At 54.5% G+C, this 23,649-nt stretch overlaps 3 protein-coding genes across 14 annotated transcripts in view; 1 reads left to right on the plus strand and 2 right to left on the minus strand.

The window, feature by feature from the left end:
- DENND2A (DENN domain containing 2A) overlaps positions 1-14,765 on the plus strand; it is a 60,845-nt gene extending 46,080 nt beyond the window's left edge. Inside the window, exons 13-19 of one of the 2 annotated variants that reach the window (XM_075429362.1) lie at positions 47-195; positions 8,382-8,559; positions 9,388-9,429; positions 10,744-10,861; positions 11,479-11,718; positions 13,155-13,241; positions 14,100-14,765. In XM_075429362.1, the coding sequence (XP_075285477.1) occupies positions 47-195; positions 8,382-8,559; positions 9,388-9,429; positions 10,744-10,861; positions 11,479-11,718; positions 13,155-13,241; positions 14,100-14,131 (846 nt within the window). In that variant the 3' untranslated portion in view covers positions 14,132-14,765. The remainder of the gene's footprint in view (positions 1-46; positions 196-8,381; positions 8,560-9,387; positions 9,430-10,743; positions 10,862-11,478; positions 11,719-13,154; positions 13,242-14,099) is intronic. The other variant, XM_075429363.1, reaches the window with a different exon arrangement.
- Positions 14,766-15,334: 569 nt separating this feature from the next.
- On the minus strand, positions 15,335-18,147 carry LOC142362308 (uncharacterized). Of its 2 annotated transcripts, XM_075429379.1 has the most exons (3): positions 17,638-18,147; positions 16,881-17,007; positions 15,335-15,698 (listed from the first exon to the last, which is right to left on the minus strand). In XM_075429379.1, the coding sequence occupies exons 1-3, from the start codon at positions 18,016-18,018 to the stop codon at positions 15,622-15,624; spliced, it is 585 nt and encodes a 194-aa protein (XP_075285494.1). In that variant the 5' UTR covers positions 18,019-18,147; the 3' UTR covers positions 15,335-15,621. The 2 variants fall into 2 exon arrangements, with proteins under 2 accessions (XP_075285494.1, XP_075285493.1); XM_075429378.1 differs by lacking the exon at positions 15,335-15,698 and having other exon boundaries at positions 16,167-17,007.
- Positions 18,148-18,236: 89 nt separating this feature from the next.
- Positions 18,237-23,649, minus strand: part of LOC104338287 (uncharacterized) — a 32,491-nt gene continuing 27,078 nt past the window's right edge. For 9 of the 10 annotated variants that reach the window (XM_075429369.1, XM_075429371.1, XM_075429364.1 and 6 more), the window contains one exon: positions 20,550-21,293. In XM_075429369.1, the coding sequence (XP_075285484.1) occupies positions 20,900-21,293 (394 nt within the window). In that variant the 3' untranslated portion in view covers positions 20,550-20,899. The other variant, XM_075429372.1, reaches the window with a different exon arrangement.

Consider the following 23,649-nt stretch of genomic DNA (forward strand, 5'->3'; position numbering starts at 1 on the left):
ATGGGTGGACAGCGAGAGCTGACCGTGGTCTTTGTCTCTCCAACAGGTCATCGAGCTGCGGCGGCCTCTTGACTCCAGGCTTGAGCACGTTGATTTCGAGTCTTTGTTCACATCGCTCAGTGTGCGGCACCTGAGCAGAGTCTTCGCCTCCCTGCTTCTGGAGAGGAGGGTGATCTTTATCGCAGACAAGCTCAGGTACCCTCTTGCATTTCCTTAAACAAAATGCTGCCAAGGAAGGAAGGCTGAGAAGACTGCAGTGACTGGTGTCTCTGCCTTGTTCTTTTTTGCTTCTCTGCTCTTTTCCAGCTTCTTATCTGAAATGAGTAAGGCTGTGCTTGTCAGTAGTGGAGAGCTCAGGCCATGCACTGTAATTTCGCTTTGCGGCTTGTGAAAAGCATGCTGTATCTCGTCCCCAAGGAGCACCAAATTCCCTTTCCTCCAGATGGTTTGAGAGCAGAGGCCTGGTGCTAAGTAAATGAAACCCCTCCTTTTGCTTCATGATGCCGCAGTGTTCCCCACTGCGCTGTGCTGGAGTTTCCAAAGGTTGAGCCTCAGGCAGAGATCACTGTCCCTTCTGACTTGTTCCCTGATATCACAAAATCTTCTTAAATCTTCAGTTTGTATTTTAATATCAGTTCTTAAAGACTTTTTCCATGTGAGAGATGAAAGCAAAGGGTGCAATGAGGGGGAATGAAACGGAGGACTTCGCTCTTCTATTTTGAATCCGCTCAATTTGTGTATTTTGGAGGTTTTTTTAAGTGGTTTTTTTTTTTTGTTTGCTCTCTGAAATTATGAAAATGGGCCCAGGTTTCTTTAAGATCTTGTGCAGCTGGTGGCTGGCAGCTCTCCAGCCCTTGAAGCACTTGAGGCTTCAGGGAGGAGAGTTTGCCTAGGCTGGGGAAAGAAAAACTGCCTGGATGAATAATGACACTTAGGAGCACGCTCAGGTTTCAGGAGTGCACAGTGCCTCTAAGCTGTCTGTTTTCACAACTTCCAGCCAGCAGGCTGCAGCTCTGGGACCCAGGGCCGGGGCAAAGGATGGGGAGGCCTCTGCTACGGAAAGGCAAAGGGAAAAATTCATCCTGCAGGGAGCCGGGGCTCTTTGCGGGCAGAGCTCAGGCAGGCTCATCACAGGGATAGGAAGACTGGAGAGAGGAGAGCTGTGGCATCCAGGCAGCACTGGCTGCATGCGGTTTTTGGCAGCTGCCTTGGGTCAGAGGAGGGAAGATTTGCCTCTTTATCATCACTGATATATAACATATGTAGATGTTCAGTATTCTGAATACTTAAGCCACAGATTTCATACAGAGCATTCAGACTTGCATTCAAAAGGAGAGAATTCATCCAAATGCTATATTTCTATGTAGCATAGTGATTTATGTGATATTTTGTGATGACAGGCTTTGTTTTCAAAGGTTTTTCTACTCCTCTGCAGGACAAATTTTCCGTTTTGAGAAAATCTGTTAAGGACACAGATGGCATTCTAATCTCCACATGAGGGCTGGGTGGTAATAAGTGGTAGGGAACTTTTTAAGGTGTCACTTTTGAACGAACCTCTATTAACCAGATCTTTTCCTATTACGTCTTTATATGACAGCACACCACCATGTTTTCTGAGCATGGTGTGTGTTACAGAATATCTCCAATTCAAAGTACTTCGATGGGTTTTGGTGGTTCCCCCCCCCCCCCCCATATCTTTTGCCAGGGTCCTTAGGAGTGAGTCCAGCTGCCCAGGCCTGTGAAAGAGAAAGGGAGAGCGCTATAGAATCATAGTTTCTAGAATCTCTAAATATACCATAAACAGCTTTCTTCTGTGAAAAAAAGAATTGTCACATTTTAAAGATCATGATTCTGTGAGGCCATGATTCAGGGCTCAGATTCAAATATTTACTGTAGATCTGCCAGGTCTCTACAAGACTCTTAATATTTGATGTTTCTGAGAAGACCTCGCTCTGAGCAATTTCAGAAGAGTCTTTTTTCTTTTCCTGTAACAAAATACGAAGTTTCTCTGGCTCATTTTTGTGGAGGAAAAAACTTGAAAATGACCCCAAAGGACTGTAAAGGCTTGAAAAACTGAAAGCGAAGACAATAACCCTGAAAATTAAGTAAGCTATTGTATCTTAATCCAGTCCAGTGACTTGAGTGCACTGCATTGGTGAGCCTGCGTAAGGTAAACAGTCTCTTCTGCTTGGTGGAAGTTCCATGTTTTGAAAGCTGATGATATTGTAGATACAGGATCTTCTGTCCAAGTTGTATTTTTCCTGGGACAGGAACACATTGAACTCAGTGAACATTAAGCAGTATTTACTTCAGGGGTGAAAATGCCAATTTCAGAGGAAAGAAAAGAAACACTTTTTGGCAATAGCTTAAGAGAAGAAAAAAAAAAAAATTATGAAAGCAGCTGTTGGAAACTGCTCAGAGGTTAGGAATGCTAGAAATAATCCAGCTGACATGGATTAATGGGGAGAGTGCAGGTGACACGGTGAAAGATGCATAATAAATTACATTTATCATTCAGCTCTGCAGTTCTTCATGTGGGCACTACCAATAACTATCTGTATGTGTGCGTAAAGGTGTGTCTGCATGTGAGTGTCAGAGAAAATGACGTATGCAATTTATTTACATCTTTTCATTGCTATGAAATCAGTCTGTGGGAAAAGAAAGTTGAAAGGTCCCTTGCCAAATACTGTGTGAACTGTGAAATGTTTTCAAGCTGAGCCAAAAAATGCATCTAACAAGTGTACAGCAAGTGAAATACTTTCTTTCCCATCTTTAGAATGAACATTGAATGTTTTTTAAAACCCCGTCAATCCAAAGCTTGGCAGCGGAAAAGGAAAGAATTTGGTTTATTAGTTTTGGGGTGGTTTATTTTCCCCTTCCATTGCTATGGAAACAGGAGTATACATTGCCTTGCAACCCGGGAAAATGACTGTTAAAACTGTTGGTTTGTGTAGTCTTCCCTAGCTTTTGTTCGCTCCTGCACTGTAAACTTTGGTCCTGGGGCAGTGGTGGCCGGGGCACGGGTTAGGCACTGCAACACGAGAACCGCTTTTGTTTCCAGGCGATGCTGCTTGGCACGCGGTTCGAGGCACTGCAGACCGACCCTTTAGGAGGCATCTTCCAGATAAAAGTGGCCTGATTTCACAAGCTACCTGGAGCTGGGAGGTTTCTACTGGCCCAAGGGGGAAATATGTTAGATTCGGGGGGCTTTTTAGATCGGGAAAACTTACACAGGCTAAAAATCAAGGCACTCTTTTTCCATATCTCCTCAGAAGCCTGTTGTGGATCTGACCGGCTCAAGTAATTGCCTCTGTCCCTGCCAGAAACCACAGCTGTGTCAACAACACAGTGATCATTGTTATCAAAGGCAGATCTGAAGGAGTTAGAGTAGACACTTTAAATGTGGTCATCCCCAGTAAAAGGTAATTAATCATCAAAAAGAAGCCTTTCCCGTGTGCTACAAAACCACTCTGATCTAGGTCTGCAAATCCCAGCCTCCCAGGTTTCTCCTTTTTGTATTGTGGTTAAGGAGAAGAAGAAACCCAAGGATGAAGTTTGGATATCGGATAATGGCGTGGTTTCTTCAGAGCTTCTTAACGCTCGCTTCTTCGCGTGCACTAAGCTGCCACGTCGGTGGGAGGCAGTGACAGTCCCCACAGCTGGTGGAACCTGGCATCATCCTGGCGGGATTTGCTGCGCGAAGTCACGGGGCAAAGTTTGGAAGCTCCTGCACCTGTTAAATGTTGTAAACCAGATCTGTGATCCGTCATAAGTAAATCCAGATGTAACAAAGTGCCAGAAATTGAGGTGTTTGTAAAATGAATCCTACTGTAGCAGGGCTTATAAAAAAGAAAATTTGAAAACGGGTAGTCAAACCATGTTAAATTACCAAATGCCAGCATATTTTCAGCAGTTGGGTTCACACAGGGAGCAAAGGGCTTCCTGGCATTAAACTCCAAAGGGCTGATTGATGCAATAGTGTTTTCTAGAAATCATGAAGTATCCTAAACCCAAAGAGGGATTCAGCTTGGGGGGCTTTCTAGTATAGGTGCTTGCCTCTGGAGCAGAAAACTGGAAACCCTGTAGTCACTCTGAACTGACTTGGGAGGAAAGCAGCCAGTCTGAGCAGCCAGTATCCTTCCTTAGAAGCTGTTCCGAGTTGTCAGTGTCTTTTTACAGCAAGGCAAGCTAGTCTTGGAGCAGGTTTTCCCAGGAAAGGAAGAAGGATTTCTACGTAGGTGCAGCTGTTGTGTGCAGATTCTATATTGGCTGCCGCTGTTCAAGGTGGCTACAAGAAGCAGCAGCTGCACGAGGTGCTGTGTGGTAGGTTTTTGCATAGGATGCTGTGTGGTGGGAAGGCCTGTTGTTCGAGCAAACAAATGTCACAAATTGCTGTGGTGTCATCAGTCTGACCAAGGGGTTGCTCAGCCAGAGTTCTGTGTGTAGGTCTATATCCAAATCAGCTCTTTAGGGAAGGATCTGACATGGTTCTTTGTACATCAATACGCTTTAGCCTCTGTACTAGGGATAGCTCAGTCTCTCCTGCAAGCTCCTGTGCAAGTGACATCAGACGTAGCTCAGCCATGTTCCCTACAGGAGGCTGAATGAACCCATGAACGTGTACTCAGGATTGTGAAAGTGCACTTTAAAGACCTGCGGTGTTTTAAGGATTAGCTGTTGAAACGAAAAGCTTGAAGAAGTGGTGTCTGTGTCCCATTTGAACGACTGGCATTGAGCTTCTGTGGCCTGAGGGCAGTGCATGGCACTCTCCAGAGCATACTGCAATCGCACTGAGTAGACCTCTTCGTTGCTGGTGGCATCTGGAGTGCACCAAGCAAAACACAGCACCCCGGATCAGTGTTAGTCCGATGGCAGCAGTTGTCATCGTGGTTACGGTGCGTACATCCTGGGATATCAGGATTTCAGTAGGGACGCTGGCAGTACCTACCCAAGGGCATTGGCTGCCTGTTTGGTCGAAGAACCCTCAAAGGGCTGACCAACACTGCAATAGTTAGGGCTTTGAGAGTGCATTAAACTGTACTGGTGGTGTTGTGCACATAAACTGTGGCTGGTGCTGTGCACATCTCGCAGAAAGAGGCATCCAGCTTGAGCAGTGCCCAAAAATTCAGTGGCCGTATTTGTCTTCTACACAGAGGGGTACCTGCTGTATTATGACTCTGCGGTTTGGGCCGTCTCCCCCATCGCTGGTGGCTGAGGAGCGCATGCTCACGCAGATGGCATAGAAGGAACTTATACTGGATTCTTTCGCAAGGCTCGGTAGCCGCGGCGTGAATCAGCGGTGCCTTAGTGCTTGTTGCAGTGCTGCATGCAAGAGAAGGAGGGAGCTTAGGCTGGAGTCGTTCCAAAGGACCGAGGTTCTGCTGGGCTGCGGGCAAGCTGCAGCTCCCTGAGACTCTGCAGAGTGAGTCTGAATCGCATGCGGAAGAGACACCTCAATGTTACCTCGTCTGCATCCATCTCTGAACTGCTCTGCCTTGAAGATTGCTTCAGCCTCATCAGTATTGTTCCCTGAAAATGCCTTCCACAGTGAGAAATGTTTCAGAGCAGAGATCACTAGGATTTATCCTGGAGGTGATGAGGCATTCACAGATGGAAAGGTGGAAGGGGAAGCTTGCTTTTTTTACTTCCCACTGCATGGTGTACCCAATTTCAGACTGGCACAGCTCTGTGCCTTCCACTGACTGGACCTCAGCCATTTTTCCTCCCACTTAATCTCTCACGTACCATGTGTACTCACTGGGACTTGAGAGCAGGGTTGAGGGAAGAACAAGCCACCATAAATATAGTAGGAGACAGCATGCCGTAATATCTCACCATGCCATAAATAACCATGTACTTCAGCTGCTCACTGCTCCTCTGTGGAGCTATCTGGAATCAGAGATCCTTTCCCTTGGTTTTCAAGTGCTGTCTACGAAGGCAGTTCCCACCTTTAGGCAGGAGAGTTGGATGTGCCTTTTAGATCGAGGATTTGTGACAAAGGTGAAACTTGTAACACTTCTTGGAAGAGAGGTTGAAGTGGAAATCCAGTGATGGTGGTCTGAGCAATGCCACAGTGCTATGTACAAGTGATGAAAGGAGGAGTTCTTTCAGCTTTCACCGTGATGATGTTATTGGGGCTCTTGTCAGTCAGAAATTAGAGTGGCAAATATGCTCTACAGTAATGGAGGGGAAGGGAAGCCCCTGCTTTTGCATCTGCTAATGTGGCCTGAAATGTATGAGTGTACAAGTAACACCACCTCAGAGGAGACAGGTTTTAAAGGATCTCATTAACTCGGAGTGCACTTCTAAGATGGCTCATTCACTTTTGTTGCAGTTCCTTTCAAGATTATCTTGTACGAAAGAAGAGAAATAATCTACTCTGATATGGTTTCATTTTGTTTCTTTCGGATTCATTATCTACATTGCCTTTGTGGTAGACATGGCAAGACATGGGCTTGCTGATGAGGGCAGGCACAGCTTGAGAGCAGCGATAGAGGGGTAGCCAGCAGGAATGAATGCGGAGAAGGGAGGCGAATACTCTGAGACCTTCCTAAACAAAGATGTGGAGCCGAAGGGTTTTTCCCCTCTAAAGGCTTAGAGCTACCACTCTGTGACACAGCTTTTGAAGGGTTCTCCTCTGGTTTTGTAGAGCATCCCGTTAAGAAAAGGCAAGCCTCCGAGAGTGCAGGGAGAGCAAACTGTCCTCATCTAACAAAGAGACTTTCCCAGCCCAGGTGTCCCTCCCAAGTGCCCATTCCCTACCTGTTGCAGTCCTAGATATAATTCTCATGTTGAGCAGATTCCAGCCTCTCCTCTGGGGTTGATCAGCTTTCAAAAAGCATCATGTGTTTAACAATGTTTACTGCCTGGTTGCTTCATATGGTCACACTGATGTCCCAGCAACCATAATTGTGTTCTGCTAATCTGAACTTGCCTGGTGAAAGCCAGCCCAGCCACCCTGCTCCGCTCAGCGTGTGTTAGCGTTAAAGCACAGGGATTCAAATCCACCAGACTTAGCTAGAGTGGGGGCTGGGGGGGAAGCAGGCTTTGCTTTTCAGAGCAAGCTTGAGTCTACACCCACCAACCCCCAAGTCGGCAATAAACTGCCAGATCCTGGTTGCTGAGTGTAAACTCCCCTGGGGAGTTTAGCAGGAGCCAGCTGGGCGACGTGATTTCTTCCGGCAGCACCAGCCTCCCTCCCCTCCTCCAGCCTTTCGAGACCTGGATGCTGGTAAAACAAAATGACGTTATACACAGGGTTTATAGCGGCAAGCCTTCCCCCTCCCTTGATGCATACAAATGCTTCCAGATCCAGAACGGGTGAGTAACTGGTGCCCCGCAGCAGGCTCTGCTGTGTCTGGCTGCAGACCCTGCCTGCCTCCTGCCAGAGAGCTGATGGGGTTTCTGGACGGACCCTCTTGGAAGCTGTCAGCAAAGGCGCTTACAGCCGAGCTGCTGGTGGTGTTTGAAGGGGAAAGAAGGATGGCTTCAGTCCTGTGAGCCGCGGGCAGAATCCCCTGGAAGCTGGCCACGTGCTCCCCTCCAGGGATTTCACTCTCCCGTGGGCCTGTGAAGTCTCGGCAGGCTCCACAGGCTGCGGAGTGCCCAGATAGCCTCCAGCTGGAGACTGCTGCCTTCCTCTGTGCTCTGGCATGGCTGCTAGAAGCTATGGGTACGATTGGGATCAATAGAAAAGTGTGCCATTGGCATGCGATTTCTCCTGGTAAGGGTTGCCCAAAGGCAAAGCATGTCTGCTGCACAGGTAGCAAGCCAAGGGGCAGGCGTGGACCATGGCTGGAATAACCTGTAGGAACACCTGGGGACCTTGCGGCTGCAGGGGCTTTGCCAGGGGCTCCAGGCAGGCCATCCATCTGCACTGACGAGGCGAAGAGTGTGGCCTCAGTGGGCCACAGTGCAGCCCAACAGATAGCTGCTGTAGTGGAGCCACCTTCTGCACCCCACAGCTGGGTGCTGTCTGTGCTGGACGGCGTAGCCCCCGTGCCTGCAGACCTGTGGCTGTCCCATGGGAACAGCCCCAGAGGTGTGCTGTGAGGGAATAAAATCATTTCTCTAAAGCGAGGCAGTGGCGTGGAAGACCTTACATCTGTGTGGTATTTCCCATCAGGGCCCTGGAGAAGCAGGTCCTGGATTCACTGGGACCCATTGCTTGTCACACGCGTGTGGGCCGGGATAGTGTCTCGTAACCTGGGCTCCTGTCTTGAGTCATTGCTCCCAGGCCTGAAAAATGGGGTCAGAAATTTGGGAAAGCCCCTAGTAATTAGAGAGATCAATCTGGGAACAGCTGAAAGAGCCTTGATGCCTAGAAAGCACCACTAACCTGACTGACCAGCCGTTGCCCTCGGTTATGTTTCATCTTCCAGCACCCTCTCCAAGTGTTGCCATGCCACGGTGGCCCTCCTGTACCCCTTCACCTGGCAGCACACCTACATCCCCGTCCTGCCGCCTTCCATGATCGACATCGTGTGCTCGCCCACCCCCTTCCTCATCGGCCTGCTCTCCAGCTCCCTGCCCCGCCTGAAGGAGCTCCCTGTGGAGGAGGTGAGCTGTGCACCAGCACCACAGCCTGGCTCTGGGTTGCTTCCAGTGGGCTGAGTTGTCTTCTGTCCCAGAGAGGCTGCACGTGAGAGTCTGCCTGGGCATCTAGTGGTGTGAAGGAGCCCAGCTCTTGTCCTCTGGCTCCTGCCTGCATGGGGTGAGGGAGGAGGCCGATGTCCCCAGGGAGGCAGAGGGCTGTGCTCTGCCTTGTCCACAGCTGGGGGTGAGGGAGGCTGGGGTCTCCCACTGTGGGGCTGCTGCGGGGAGGAGGTGATTTTTTTTAAGGTTTCTTTTGGTTTCTGGATAGTGTTGTCTAAGAGCTAAGCGCAAAGACCTGCTAGGCCTGAAGTATGATTGCTAGAGAATGGCCAGGGTAGCTGCCCCTCTAATTAATGTGGGTACCGAATGAAATGAATAAATAATTAGGAAGACCAGTTGATGGTGTGCGAGGGTGAATGCAGCAAGGCTGGACGTGGATGGGGAGGCATTTTCCTCACTGCCCACCCAGGGCACAGCAGCGCGATGCGTGGGGAGGAAAGACCGAGCTCTGACCCCGAGCACGGGGCCGAGTGGGGCGGTGAGGAGCGGTGTGCTGGGCCTGGAACACAGCCTCCTGCTGTCCAAGCTGGTCTGCGATGCACAGCGACCTCGTTAAAAATCCGCAGCGTGGGCTCCGCTCTTGGCTCACGCTGGGTGCCTGCTTCAGTGGTGGTGGGTAGGAGGAGCAGGGGCAGGGCCAAAGCATTGCTTCCAGGGCAGTTGCAGATTAAGATAAATTCTGATGATGGAAATAATGGCTACCCCTTTTTATTCTTGCTCTGTCATTTTTAGGTCCTCGTTGTTGACCTTGTAAATAACCGGTTTCTGAGACAGGTGAGCAGAGCTATTTCAATCCCTCATCTTCTGTCCCCCTTCTTCCACCACACCTGACCTCCATCTGTGTTTGCTGACCTGCCTGGCTGGCTTTCTTACTCCTCACGCAAACTGAGGCAGCGTTTGTGGTTGGCAGGAGTTGCTGTGTACGTGTGTCACATCAGAGTCCCAAACCACGGCCGCTGAGGACCAAATCGTTGTGCCGTATCTCTCAGTTCTTTTTTAAAGAGGGGAAACAGTGGCACTTGAGCACTGTGGATGCTCAAGTAGCATCCAGTGAGACGGAGGGTAGAGCTGGAAAGCCTTGGCTCAGCACTCTCTGCTGGGGAGCAGCGTGGGCTCGTCCAGCCTGTGTCTGTTGGTCCATCTGCTATCGCATACCCGGCCCTGAGCGAGGAAGGGGGCCTTGACAGTTTGTTCAAATCCCTTCCTGCCCAGGGAGCTTGTGATTCCTCACTACTTGCACTGAGCGGGTCACAAGTAGGAAGCCACGGTACACCAGAGCCTGTAAGTTGCTCTGAAGACCAGACTGCCTGCCCATTTTTACTTCCCTCTGTCATGGAGAGGAGGACCAGGATACTGGAGGGGAGAGGACAGATGAGCGAATGTGCTCGTGGCCCCAGGAAGCTAGTTGTGCCGCCGAGCTCTGTGGCAGATAGCTGAGCAGTGCCTCAGGCCCCGCAGGTAGGACAGGATGTGCGCGGTCCTACCGCGGGGAGCAGCGTGTGGGCGAAGGCCGCTCTTTGGGTGCTGTTCTCGCTCGCCAGCCGCCTGAGCTGCCGGGTAGCGCTCTGCCTTGCACCTCTCCTTTGGAGGTTGAAGCGAAGTCGTGCTGTCTCAGCTGTCTCAGCCAGGCTGGTAGGAACTCACGCAGTCACCGGCCGTTCCTTGGCTTCGTGGCTGTAGGGGAGCTCGTTAACGCTGCTGTAAGGGGATCGGTGCCTGAGCAGAGCTGAGCAGGGGGTTGTGCTCGGCTGGCCGCACGCCAGCGTTGTTCAGCCAGGCCCTCTGTGTGGTGGTGTGGGTGCTCGCAGGTGGACGGCGGGGCTGTGGGTCAGACACCTGAAATTCTTGCAGAACGGGAGAATATCTGGGACAGGACACCCCTTTTCTCTTTCCTCTCGCGCTTCTTGGCGGTCCTGCGCTGGGAAGGTGCCAAGTGTGTTACGGGTTCTCCCTCCGCTTCTCCTCGCAGTTCGTTTTCAGTGCTCCCCCTGCCGTGCTGGAGACCAGGTGGGAGCCGGCGAGGAGAAGAAGGGCAGGGGCTGGCTGTGTCCCGGCCCCCGGCCCTGAGGAGGTGCCTCTGTTCTGCAGATGGAAGATGAGGACTCCATCCTGCCCCGCAAGCTGCAGGCCGCCCTAGAGCATATTTTGGAGCAGAGGAACGAGCTGGCGAGTGACAAGGAGGAGGGCCCTGTCAATGGCAAGCAGGGTAAAGCACCGTGCCTTTCAGCTTTCATCCACCTCTCTCCCTGCCCCCTTTTCTCCTGTCGCTTCTTAGGGGAGAAGTAGGCTTGTACTGAACTGAACACTGCAGAAACTGGAGGTAGGTGAGGATTTTGGTTGAAGCGGTGTTAAGTATCTGTTGCACCGGGGACAATTCTCTGTGTGTGAAAAGAAACAGTACTCACCCCTTCCTGGCTGTGTCCGTCCCTCCCTTATGGCTCCAGGGAACCCCTGTGCTCTTTTCCCCGCTGCTGACCATGTGAGCGGTGCCGGCTGCTCCGGGGCGCAGTCCACCTGCAGAGCTGCGGTCTCAGGGGCGGCCGCGTGGCTCACAGGCGAGCGGGCTGGGGCAGCTTTTTGCGGGGCAGTGTGGGCATCTCCCGGTTGCAGGGGAGCCGAGACAAAGAAAGCTTGGTGGCTTTCAAAGTAGTAGCAGCCCAGTCCTCTTCCATGGCAAGCACTTCCTAGGCTGCTGTCTCTCTCTTGAGCAGCTTTTTCTGCTCAGGCTACGTCTTGAAAAAGCCAGGGAGTTTGTGCCCAGGGCTTTTCCTAGCACATCCTCACAGCACTGTCCTCACCGCTGCCTCTTTCTTTTCTCCTCAGAGACCAGCCCTTTGAACGAGGTGGTGTCCGAGGCCTTTGTCCGCTTCTTTGTGGAGATCGTGGGCCACTACTCCCTCTTCCTGACCCCCACCGAGCGAGAGGAGCGGACCCTGCAGCGCGAGGCTTTCCGCAAGTCCGTCTCCTCCAAGAGCCTCCGACGCTTCCTGGAGGTCTTCATGGAGACGCAGATGTTCGGGGGCTTCATTCAGGAGCGGGAGCTGCGGAAGCAGGGGGTCAGAGGTGAGGGGCTGTGCCTGGGCTCTGCAGTCGTGGAAGCTCTGCTTTTGCTCCTACGAGAGCTGGGAGATGCTCACCAGCTGCCAGCACCACGGCTGGAGGCCGCGGCGTCCGTGCAGGGATGCTGGGTGGGAGGTGGTGGGCCCACGAGTGCGGGCTGATGGTTTATCCTGGCAGCCCTGTGTGGCTTGCAGAGTCACTCAGGGGTTTTTCGTCTCTGTTTCCTTAGCTTCTCAAAGGGGCATATCGCCTCACGGGAGCGTGGTGAGGCACAGGGCATGGGAACTGGCTGCTGGAGGACAGGGGCTTTTTGGGCACGATCTGGTAGTTTCTCATTGAGGCTGGGGTTACAGGCATCCTTCACTGCTGCAGAAAGGGACATGAGCGGTATCCTCCACGTGCATGCCTCTTCATTCCACATTGAATTCCCATCAGGACCGTCACAGAAGGGGTACACTGCTGGAAGGTTTATTCCTGCAGTCCCTCATGTCCTCTTCCCATGTCGAGAGGAGGAACTGGCTGGCTTGGTTATGGCTGCGTTGGCTGGTAGAAAATATGGATGCTCGTGGTCTTCCCAGAGCTGCTGCTGTTGTTTCACTCCTGTTATCCCATGGTCCCGAGGGCTCTACTGGCAGCTGAAGTTTCTCACCCCTGCTGCTGCTCGGTGCTGGCTTAGCAGTTTCCTCCCAAGCACTGATGAGCAGTGGGCACTTGAATAAGTGGCTGAGTAGAAGAGGTTTTGCAGCGTAGTAAATCCCGTGTGACAATTACAGAATCACAGAATCACAGAATGGTAGGGGTTGGAAGGGACCTCTGTGGGTCATCTAGTCCAACCCTCCTGCCGAAGCAGGGTCACCTACAGCAGGCTGCACAGGACCAGATGATCTCACTTTCTGGACTTAGCCGTGTTGGTAGCAGAATGAACGGAGGTCTTGTCTCTCCCTGTGCGAGGCACAGAAGCTCAGTCAGCCTTGCAGTGGCGGGGAGGAGGCAGTAGCAGGGCTTCTTTGCTGGGAACCCTGTGGACATGGACCAAAGCCCCTGTCCCAGATCTGGGCTCAGCTGGTGGAGGAGGTGGAGTGAGTTGTTCCCTCTCATGTGCCACAGTTTACTGGTAAGCTGGGACAGTAAGCTTTCACAGAATCACAGAATAGTAGGGGTTGGAAGGGACCTCTGTGGGTCACCCAGTCCAACCCCCTGCCAAAGCAGGGTCACCTACAGCAGGCTGCACAAGACCTTGTCCAGGCGGGTCTTTAATATCTCCAGAGAAGGAGACTCCACAACCTCCCTGGGCAGCCTGTTCCAGGGCTCCGTCACCCTCAGAGGGAAGAAGTTCTTCCTCATGTTCAGACGGAACTTCCTGTGCCTTTCAGGTGGGCATTCTTGCTTTTATTTATAGGGAAGCAAAATAGAAGCTGTTGACTTCTTTCTTTCTGCAGGTCTGTTTGAGGTACGGGCTCAGGAGTACCTGGAAACGCTTCCCAGCGGAGAGCAGAGTGGAGTCAATAGGTTCCTGAAAGGCCTAGGTAAGGAATCGGCAAAACCCTTGGCTGCTCAGGAGGCTTAGGCTGCTCGTTGCCTTCGGGTTTGGCAGCAGAGAAGCTGCTGGAGGGAGGCTGGGCTCTGCTGGTGCTGCGTGTGGCTTCCTGCAGAGCAGCGCCTCGGAGCCTCGAGCGATCCCTGCCCGGCCACGTATCCCTGCTCTGGCACGCCGTTGGCTCTGCCCCCTGATCGACCGCTTGTCTGGAGCCTGGCGGAGAAGCAAAGTTTGGGCCATGAGCTCTGTCTGCGTCTTCCATAGGAGGAAGGCAGGTCTGAGGAGGCAGCGGAGCAACCGGTGCCACGGGGGTGGTGGGGGCAGTGACACAGTCTCCATGACCTGAAGGTTTGCCCTTAGGGACAAGCAGTGGGAATCGCCCGGGAGTATCCTAAGGTTGGATCCATTTTCCACTGTCAGTGGGGCTAGACAAGGGCTCCAGACTGAGATCAGGAGTGCTTGATAAGTCACTGGACACCGTGGCTAAGAGAGTTTCATCTCCTGTTGGGATCGCATCCCTGGCCCTCTTGTCTTTTCTTGGCCATTCAAGAGCAGCAGTGTCAGGGGGGCTGGTGTGCGCTCCCTCCGACGCCACAGGCGCTCTGGCCAGGTGGGCTCAGTCGTACGTTCACCTTCCAAGGGCAGGTGGGCTCTGGGGGGTGTGCCTGGGGGTTTGCAGGGTCTGCCCTGCAGGCACCTGCTGCCAGCTCTGCAGGGTGGGTGGCTGTGGGTAAGGAGCCAGGGCTGGCTGGCGGCAGGGGCGGCTCTCTGCATGGGCTTGCTCAGCTGCTGGTGGTGAGGAGTCTGTCGCTGTGGGGAGTCCATTTTCCTTTCTCTGTCTCTGCAGGTAGCAAAATGAAATTCCTCCACAAAAAGTAAGAGCGAAGCACGTCCTCGTTCCGCAGAAGAGAATGGCTTTACCATTTAACAGCAATAAATCAGACTAGTATCAACCGTTCCCGTTGCTCCCAGGAGCCGCGGCCTTGGGGGAGCTGACCACCGCCGGGACGCGCGGTGCCGCAGGAAGGCGGCGGGGCTGCCGGGACAGGATTCTGGACATCTGCAGTCCCATGCACTGGACCAAGCACTCTCTGAACTCTGCACTGGCACGTTGCAGGCATCCCAGCGGATTGGATCTCTTAGCTAGTCGATTCTTCATTTGGTTGTATTTTTCTATTTATGTTGGGGTTAGAACAATTATTAACCGGTGAGTCTTGCCCTGCCTCCTCTCTGCTGGGTGCTGCGGGAGGCCGGAGCAGGGCTCCCGCGGGACTGAGCAGGGGTGTGGGTGAACACGTCTCTGCAAAGCGGGGGCTGCTGAGGGCTGCGGGGCTGACGTGGACCACCCGGGAGGAGCTTCCAAGCGAGGGAGAGGGGTGAGGGGGAACCACTAAACCTACTGAGGGCTTGATGGGCCAGCCAGCTCGCCGGGTGGCCGTGCCAGGGGGCCCTGGCAGGAGGAGAAGCCTTTCCTCACACAATGTAATTAAAAGCGAGTGGTGCAGAAGGCGTGCGGACCCGTGGTGTTTTGGGCAGAGCTGTGTCTGCCTGGCACAGAGCGTGAGCCGGAGAGGGGACGTTAGCAGCTGAGCCCTCTGCTTCCCCGTGAGCCTCTTGGGTGGCCTTGCTACCTGCCCTGGCCGCTTGCAGGGGGAGCCCACAGTGGAGCTCGGCAGCAGGGTCTCGCTTGGGACCTCTGGGTGGCTGTGCTTGAGCCAGGGGCTGGCCCAGGCGACCTCCGGAGGTCCCTTCCCACCTCGACCCCTCGGTGGTTCTGTGCTGAGCACCAAAAATGCTGCGCAGCAGAAGCGCCGCGCCGGGCAGGGGACGGGCGGGCAGCACCCGCAGCTCTGCTCTCCCCAGCCCGTGTGCGGGGACAGTTGCAGCAGCAACAGAGGGGGTCAGAGAAGCCAGCAGCGCTTGCCCCCCCCCTCCCCCCGCCCATCGCACAGAGGTGGCCAGGTGGGGGGCGCGGGGGCTGCCCCTTGCGTCTGCCGAGCAAAGGCGGCACTGCTTGCAGCTTGCTCCGTCGCAGGAGGTGGTGGTGGACTTCAAAGTGAATCAGATGCTGCGTTCTGGCTCTTTCTGAAGGTGTTTTTAATGGCAGCGAAAGGAGTTTTTGCAAAGCTGGGATGCACCTGCCCGGGGCAAGGCAGCCAGGGTGCCTGCGAGGCTTTGTGGGGTGCTGAAGGCAGCTGGCCTTGTGGCTTGGCTCAAGCCTACACAGTGCACAAAATCCAGGGGGTGTGAAACAGCAGCGGCGTGGGAAGTGCGGTGGAAGAAACATTTACAGCTGTCTCCTTAAGGACTGGAAATGGAACTCGGGTGGAGAGCGTTGGCCTCCAGCTGCGGGACAGGTCTCCCCAGCTTTACGCCGAGCCGCGTTGCTGCGGGATGAGCGGGACCCTGCGCCCCTCAGCACTCCGGATGCTTCGGAGGAATCCACCTGTGGAGAAAAGCCGGGGGACCAGCTGGGCTGGGTCTGACCATGCCCTCCTGGGGAGGCTGCCAACAGCAGATGCCCGGAGAAGACAGTGTGAACAGAGCACGTGCAGTGAGTACAGAATCACACAGAATCACAGAATGTTCGGGGTTGGCAGGGACCTCTGTGGGACATCTAGTCCAACCCCCCTGCCGAAGCAGGGTCACCTACAGCAGGCTGCACAGGACCTTGTCCAGGTGGGTCTGGAATATCTCCAGAGAAGGAGACTCCACAACCTCCCTGGGCAGCCTGTTCCAGGGCTCCGTCACCCTCAGAGGGAAGAAGTTCTTCCTCATGTTCAGACGGAACTTCCTGTGCCTCAGTTTGTGCCCGTTGCCCCTTGTCCTGTCGCTGGACACCACTGAAAAGAGCTTGGCCCCATCCTCCTGACACCCACCCTTCAGATATTTATAAGCATTTATTAGGTCCCCTCTCAGCCTTCTCTTCTTCAGGCTGAACAAGCCCAGCTCCCTCAGCCTCTCCTCGTAGGAGAGATGCTCCAGTGCCCTCATCATCCTCGTAGCCCTCTGCTGGACTCTCTCCAGTAGCTCCTCATCTTTCTTGAAACACACGCACATGCTGTGTGTGCTACATCCACCCAACGCGCTTTCCTCGCCTGCCCTATGCCCCACGACTGGGGGTTTGGTTTCCTGCACCAGAGCTGCCGTCTGTCTGTCCAGCAGCCTCGGATGAGCTGCTCCTCCGTGCCCATGCCCCTGTGGGTGCAGACAAACGTGCCAAGGTGAGAAGCTGGCCCGGGGGCAGCTTCTACCATGGGGCATCGGAGAGCTGGGACACTCGCTCCGCGTGGCTAAACGTTAAAAGCCGCAATCTCCGCTCCCTGCCGGCGCCTGGTTAATTAAGCAGCTCGCACATGAAACCTTGAGCCCCCTTCCCCTCCTTGGCTTCCCCGCGAGGGCTCAGGGGGCCGGGCAGACCCCAGCTCCTGCAAACACTTGTTGGAACGCCCTGTTGGCTGCACGGTCGGTCGTTCATCGCTGTTGGTGGCTGGTGCTGGGAGCGAGACCCTGTCCCACACAGAGTGGGTCTGACTCGGGTTTGGAGGGGGTAGCTGAAGGGCGGTGCTGGGGGGCAGCTGTGCGCAGGGGGTCCCCGGTGCCAGCGGCCGGGGGCCTGACAACCTACCCCTCTGCCTGGAGACAGCTTTCAGGGCGCAGGTACCGGTGGGTGGCTTGCAGGTGTAGAGCCCCAGGCAGCCGCCGCAGTCAGAGGGCTTCTGGCAGGGCCGGGACTGGATGCCGGGGCAGGAGTGCTGCGGAGAGAGGGAGGGAGGGAGGGAGAGCGGTGGTCAGGAGGTTTCCTTTCAGGGTGCACGTACCCCACGGATGGTTGGTCAGTTGTTTTGGGGCAACGTGAACTGCTCAGCCCCAGGACTGCACGTGCCGGGGGCTGTCGGCTCCGTCGTGCTCGAGCTGACAGCAGTGCGATGCCGGGGGGTGAGACAAGCTGGCAAGAGCCTCTTCGTCTCCCGCAGACGGGTGGGCTGGAGAGGCTCTTGTTACAAAGCAGAGCCAAGTTGCAGAAGATGATGTGATATATGGTAAAATAACGCAGTGAAACCTGCGTTTTGGGGCTGTCCTGCCTGGTGTTGGTGTCTCTGCGCTGTGCAGACCCGCTGCTGGGCCGGGGGCATCCCACCCGCCCCGGAGGAACCCACAGAGCTGCGAAGTGGAGGAAGGGCCCGTGTCTTTGTCCTCATCCTCTTCGTTAGGCGCTCGTGCGGCTGTTACACGCGGCCCCTCTGCACCCCGCAGATGGGTCAGCCAGAGGGGCTCACTGAGCTGCCCGACCCCAGGGTCTAGAGCGGGGGGCTGGCACCTCCCCTCCCTCCTGGTGCCCTCCAAACCCTCATCCTGGCTGGCCGAGGGCAGGTCATGCTTACCGTGTCCCCGTTGAACCTCCCATGGCCCTTCAGGAGATGGCTCAGCCCCGGGGTCCTGCTGCGGGAGGGCTGTGGTGGGAGCCCCCGGGGCTTGCGGGAGCGGTGCTGCTCGCTGCTGCCCAGCGGGGCCTTGGCTGTGGCCTTGCTGGGGGGCTTGGGGCCGGGGGGGACCTCTCCCATCGCCTCCCGTGTACTGGCTGTGAGGCGGCTCCCCTCCGAGCTGTCCCTGGGCAGGTTGTCCCCTCCATCTCCAGGTGGCCAAGGGTCTTCTCCATGGCCCCCAGCTCCCGGCTGCCTCTCCGGGGCACCCGCCCGGCCCCCCAGGGCCGAGGAGAGCAGCACCAGGAGGAGCGCGGTGACCGGCGCTGCCGGGCTCTTCATCTCCGGGGCCTGGCTTCGCCGGGGCGATGCTGTTGGAGGCAGCAGAGGTGGAAGCTGCCTCTTCCCTCCCGCTGGATCCAGCCAAAGTCATTCTTATAGCGCAGGGACCTGCCCTGGGGGCGCAGCCCTTCTCCCCCGCCCCTGCCGTGTCCCACCTCCCCGCCTGCCAGCAAACCCGGCCGCTCGCACGGGCCCCGTCCCCCTCCCTTGCGCTCCCAAACGCCCCAGCACCCTCCCGCCACGGCCACCCCGTCCGCGCTTGGTGACAGGTACGTGCGTGCCCGCGCAGGGTGCGCCTCATCTCCCGCTTGTGAGCGCTGAGCCTTTGGGCTAAGCCACGCTTGCAAGCAAGGTGTTAGTGCAGGGGGGGCCGCTGGTTGATGTTTGTGCGTGGCAGTGGTGGAGGAGATGTGTAAGATCGAAACGGGTCCCTTCGGGCTCCAAGAAGGCAGCTGTGACACTTTCACTTCGGTTGGCCAATGAGGCAGCACCAACGTGATCCAGCTCGGTCAGCTCTCCAGTCCACCCCTCGCCATCACCGTCCTGCTCGCCTCCGAAGGGGGAACGGCTTGGCAGCCTTGAGCCAGCAGCACCCCTGCGAGAACCACGCTGAGGTCTCCTGCCACTCCCCTGCCAGCCACCGATGGTCCTGCGCAGCACCAAAAGAGTCGCAGGCAGGGCTGGCGTCTTCCCACCCCCGGGTTTAGTTGCTGGGAGGCATCTAGCAGAGGTGTCTCCAGGAGATACGTTACACCACAGAAGAGCGAGAAGCTGATTTCCATAGCCCAGCTGGCTCCAGTAGCTAATCGTGAAAAGGCTGTGGACCAGGCTGAATTTGTATAAAATCGAGGCAAGTGTGGACGTCCTTGCTAGCAAAGGTGCTGGAGGGGCAGAGGACTGCCTGTGCGGCTCCGGCCTGGGCAGGGCCAAGGAAGCTCTGCTCTGTTCCTGACGCTGCTGTGAGCTCAGCAGAGTCCCCTGAGCTGCACAGCTTGCACGTCCACCTGTGACCAAGGGCTGTGCTTCCCCTCCTCCCTGGAAACAACATCGTTATCCTGAGTGTCAGCAGTGGTACCTTGAGACTTCTTGTTCCGCAGGGAAGGGAAGGTGTGACTGAATGCTTTGGTCCTGGCACGTGGTGCTCCGTTAGGATCGCGTGGCTGCCAGCGCTCCTCTTCAGCAGGCCGCATGTGGGAAGTTCTCTCTGTCAAGCACCCAGTGGCTCGCCAAGGGGTCAGAAGCAGAGGCGTGGAGCGAGGGGACTGCTCCCATTCCCAGGGGCTGTGGGTGGGTGAGTGGGGTGTTTGCTCTTGACATGCTGGGCTGAGGAAGAAGGAATCAATCATAGAATCATAGAATGGTTTGGGTTGGAAGGGACCTTACAGATCATCTGGTTCCAACCCCCCTGCCATTGGCAGGGACACCTTCCACCAGACCAGGTTGCTCAGAGCTCCATCCAGCCTGGCCTGGAACACTGCCAGGGAAGCCCTGAGTTCAGAAGAATACGTGCAGAGCAAGGGGCAGTTGTCTTTTAGAGGCCACCAGCTTGGACCCTGGTTACCCCTCTTTGATTGGTCTCGTCTGCTTTCTCCAGGGGCGTTGGACTTCAGAGCAAGACAGTGCAGTGTTTGTTGTCGGGCGGGGGAAGACCAATGAGGTTGTCCTACAGTGTTAGCTGCCTGCCACAGGTTGTGGTCCGTGGGACCACTTGGATAGAAACCAGGAGTAAGCAGCAAGAGAGGATGTTGCTGCTGGGCCCACCTGAAGAGACATGGTCCTGAAGATCTAGGAGTCAATGACAGAGGAGCTACCGTGATAACAGACAACAGGGACACAAGGTGGAGGCAGGGAAAATTCCCTCAACAGAAAATCTAGAAGGACCGGAGGTTCGGGGAAGCAGGAGGTCTGAAAGACCAGAAACCAGCTTTCCTTTACAAGCAAGAAGTTCCCTGGGCTGGAGCCTCCTTCCCTGTGGGTTTACTCAAAACCAAAGCAGAGGAGTTTTCCCGTTAGACCGGGGGGGGGGTGGTGATACTATCAACAGGCAGTAGACAGAAGAACCAAGCTGTGGTTGCTGTAACCCACCAAATTAAATACAAAAGGCGAGGAAACAACAGCACACAGCCAGAAATGTGAACAGAGCAATACGAGTTGTCACCAAATGCACCCCACTGACACTTCACCTCCCAAAAAGCAGCGTGCACCGAAAGTCCAAGTCGTCTGGTCAGCAGCCAGCTTTTGAGCTCAGAGCTGAAAACATGGCCCAGCTCCTGGAAACAGCAAGGCTGGGAGTGCGAGGAGCTGATGGGTGGGAAAGCCGTGGTGCTCTAGTCCATCTTCCATACCTTCACCTTGGGCCAGCTCCTGCTCTTGACTTGCTCCTGGCTGACGCTGGAAGTGCTGATTTCTGGGGAAACGGGCTCGTAGGAACGGAGAGACAGGCTCGCAGCAAGCAGACCCATCCGGACACAGGTGTCTGTGTCATGTTTAGCGAGCGTGCCCGCCAGGAGCCCCGCTATTAAGCTGTGGAGAGAAGGAAAGGCAGTTCTGAACACCGGGGCAATGGCTTCCATTTTGGGCACGTGGCTGTTCGGTTGCCAGAGCATTCATTTGGACCCAAATCAACACGTACAGATGTAGAATATGTCACACAGGAGGGTTATAGTGAAAAGTTTTGCCTTTTTTAAATATATATTTCTAAATTTGGAGTAACGAATAATGCTATTTATTCACATTTTATTTGCTTTTCATCTGAGAAGTTGAGGTACTTTCCTATTTCACCACATTTTCTATTCTCCCTAGTTTTCCAGTTGGGGCAGGAGAAAAGAAAGGAGCCTATGAAGGGAAGAATCTGTTTTGCCCTTGCTCTCTCATTATTTTGTCACTTCTCTGCTCCTTGCTGGTGCCGCCTTAGGTTCCCTTCTGTCCCACAGGGGTGGGTGGGAAGAGGGGTGAAGTTTCCATAGGTATGCAAGACACCACTGGAAGAAGAAATCCGAAGCTGAAATGAGATTGTAGATTGGGATTTTTGTAAACTTTGGCTGTCGTTTTCCATCTGAGATTTCCCAGTGACAAGGACGCGAGTGCTTGGAGCAACAGCGGTCACCCACAGGTCCTCACACGGCTCCGAGGAGGCTGTCGGGAGACGGGGATGCCTTTTCCGGCTGCCCGGGGAAGGCTCCGTTGAGGCATGGATACGTGCAGGGTGGCGTTTGGGATCGACTGGGAACGACTGCTGTTTATTCGTAGCTAAATACAGTAACGATGCCCGGAAGCTAGGAGAGGACAAAGGAGAAGTGAAAGAGAAGGGAGAAGATAATGACATCTGAGAGGCAGAAAGAGGGACAGGAAAATGTGATGGTGAGGAGGATTAATGAGCAAATCTATGGGGAAGAGAAAAGATCGCTTTTTCTTTTGCGCTCTAATTACCTCAACGTCTTTTCACCCATAACAAAGGCACAGAAGATTATGATTGCCACAACCCATTCAATCTCTCAGCAGCTCCAGGGGTTCAGAATAAATATTTGGGCGAGCATCCCCTAGCAATGCCCTGCGCAGGCAGGCGGCGTTCCGCTGTCACGGCAGCCGGGTGCGAGAAGCAAGCAGCCGCCGCTCCCCGCGCAGACGCGCGGCTCCTCGGGCAGCGTCGCTGGGGCGCAGGAGAGCCACAGGGTCCCAGCGAGGTGTGAGGTGCCCTGGGTCACCGTTCCTGGGCACGCAGAAACCCCTCAGCAGTGCTTCTGTGTTCCGTCTGAACATGAGGAAGAACTTCTTCACTCTGAGGGTGACGGAGCTCTGGACCAGGCTGCCCAGGGAGGTTGTGGAGTCTCCTTCTCTGGAGATATTCAAGCCCCACCTGGACAAGGTCCTGTGCAGCCTGCTCTGGGTGACCCTGCTTCGGCAGGGGGGTTGGACCAGATGACCCACAGAGGTCCCTTCCAACCCCTACCGTTCTGTGATTCAGAAGTGGAGGGGGGGTTCACGGGGGCCGAGCTGTGAGTGCGTCGTAGCCCTGGGTCGTGCCCTGCTGCGCAGCCCCTCCAAAGTGCCGACAGGCCGGGCTCGGGCGACTTCGCCGGTTTATACGCTGCGGAGAGGGCACGTACAGTGATGTAGCGTCCCGGCATTTCCAGCCTGTTTTGGAGCTCTTACTCTGCAGAACGGGGATTTCTGCAGCTCAGTGGATCAGCCGGGGCTACCAGGAAGGGCACCCCTGGATGAACGAGAGGGCTGGGAGAGTTCCCAGGTGGGCCTGGGGATGCTGGGGATTCCAGACCGATATTACTTCAGCAACGGGAGCAGTAACAGGACCCCAGCTTTCAGCTGGTTGTAGAAGCAAAAACAAAGTTCTTCTGTGTAACTCGGTGGAGGTGTTTGGCAGTGGCACACTTTATCTCACCTTTGCTCTTCCATTTTAAAAGGGTAAGGGAACCCTAAAGAAGATGTTTACCGTAACCTCTAGAAATAATTGTCCTGTGGTACGGGGTAGTTGTGTACGGAGCAGCTGGTGCAGGGGGGAGGCTGCGTTCCCAGAGGGGCTGGCAGAGGCTGGGCACATCTGCTAGACGTAGTGAGCAAAGCTGAGCTTTCCTTCAGACAGGCTGATGCCGAGGGTTCCTCCCACCCCCCCAGCTGTTACACTTACTGCTCCGAGCACCACTTGGGTCTTCTGTGGAGAAGACCAGCTTGCAACTGCAGTCAGCTCATCTCAGAGGTGATTTGGGACGCAAGGCGCGTGTCCTGGTGTTAAAAGTGGGTTAACTAGCTTGGCCAGAAGTTACTGATTGATCCTAAGTCAAATACTGAGGATGCTGTAAGTTTCAATAAAATGACTTTTCGTTCTGCCCACTCATAAAAGAAGTGTTGCTATGTTGAGTTGTTGGTAGGTGAGAGTAGAAAAATAAAAGGAAATCTCTGCCATGTACAGCCGTTTGGTCTAGCCCAAGGCAATGGAAGGATAGAACCAATTATTGTTGCATACGAAGCAAGAAGAAAAAAACCCCTGACTACTACATATAGTTTGACAAGTTAACAAGGAGCAAAATGAAATATCACTCTGACAGACTGAGAATTGATCAGTGGGGCTAAGAACAGTACCTGTCATTTCCCGCTCCTGTGTCCAGCGTTGGGTGAACAGCTAGGCGCATCACACAGCAGACTCCTCCAAAGCAGGAGCTACTGCCAGAGGCTAATGCAGAACCTGACAAAATGCTTTTATGGGGCGCTTTGAACTACTGAGTGGCAGTCCCACTTCCACTGGAGAGTTGTGGAAGCAAAGTAGGTCGGTAGTAAGACAGGTTTGGTGTAAGGTAGTTTGCTTTGAGCAGCTCAGCCTGGACTAATTCAGAACTACTAGATGGCCATGAAAGGCTTGGATCTTAAACCATCTCTTGGGCTCTGAGCAGCCTGATCTAGCTGAAGATGTCCCTGCTCATTGCAGGGAGGTTGGACTAGATGGCCTTTAAAGGTCACTTCCAACTCAAACCATTCCATAATTCTATGATTCTGAAGAAAAGCAAAACTAATAATGGCAAGACTGGCTTCCAAGATGCTGTGGGGGACATTTTTAGCAAGCTCTGCAAGGAATGAACAGTAACCAGTCCCATTCTTGTGTCCTTAGTGTCTGTTGCT

The sequence above is a fragment of the Opisthocomus hoazin genome, chromosome 8, assembly GCF_030867145.1.
Source record: "Opisthocomus hoazin isolate bOpiHoa1 chromosome 8, bOpiHoa1.hap1, whole genome shotgun sequence".
In the NCBI taxonomy this organism is placed as follows: Eukaryota; Metazoa; Chordata; class Aves; order Opisthocomiformes; family Opisthocomidae; genus Opisthocomus; species Opisthocomus hoazin.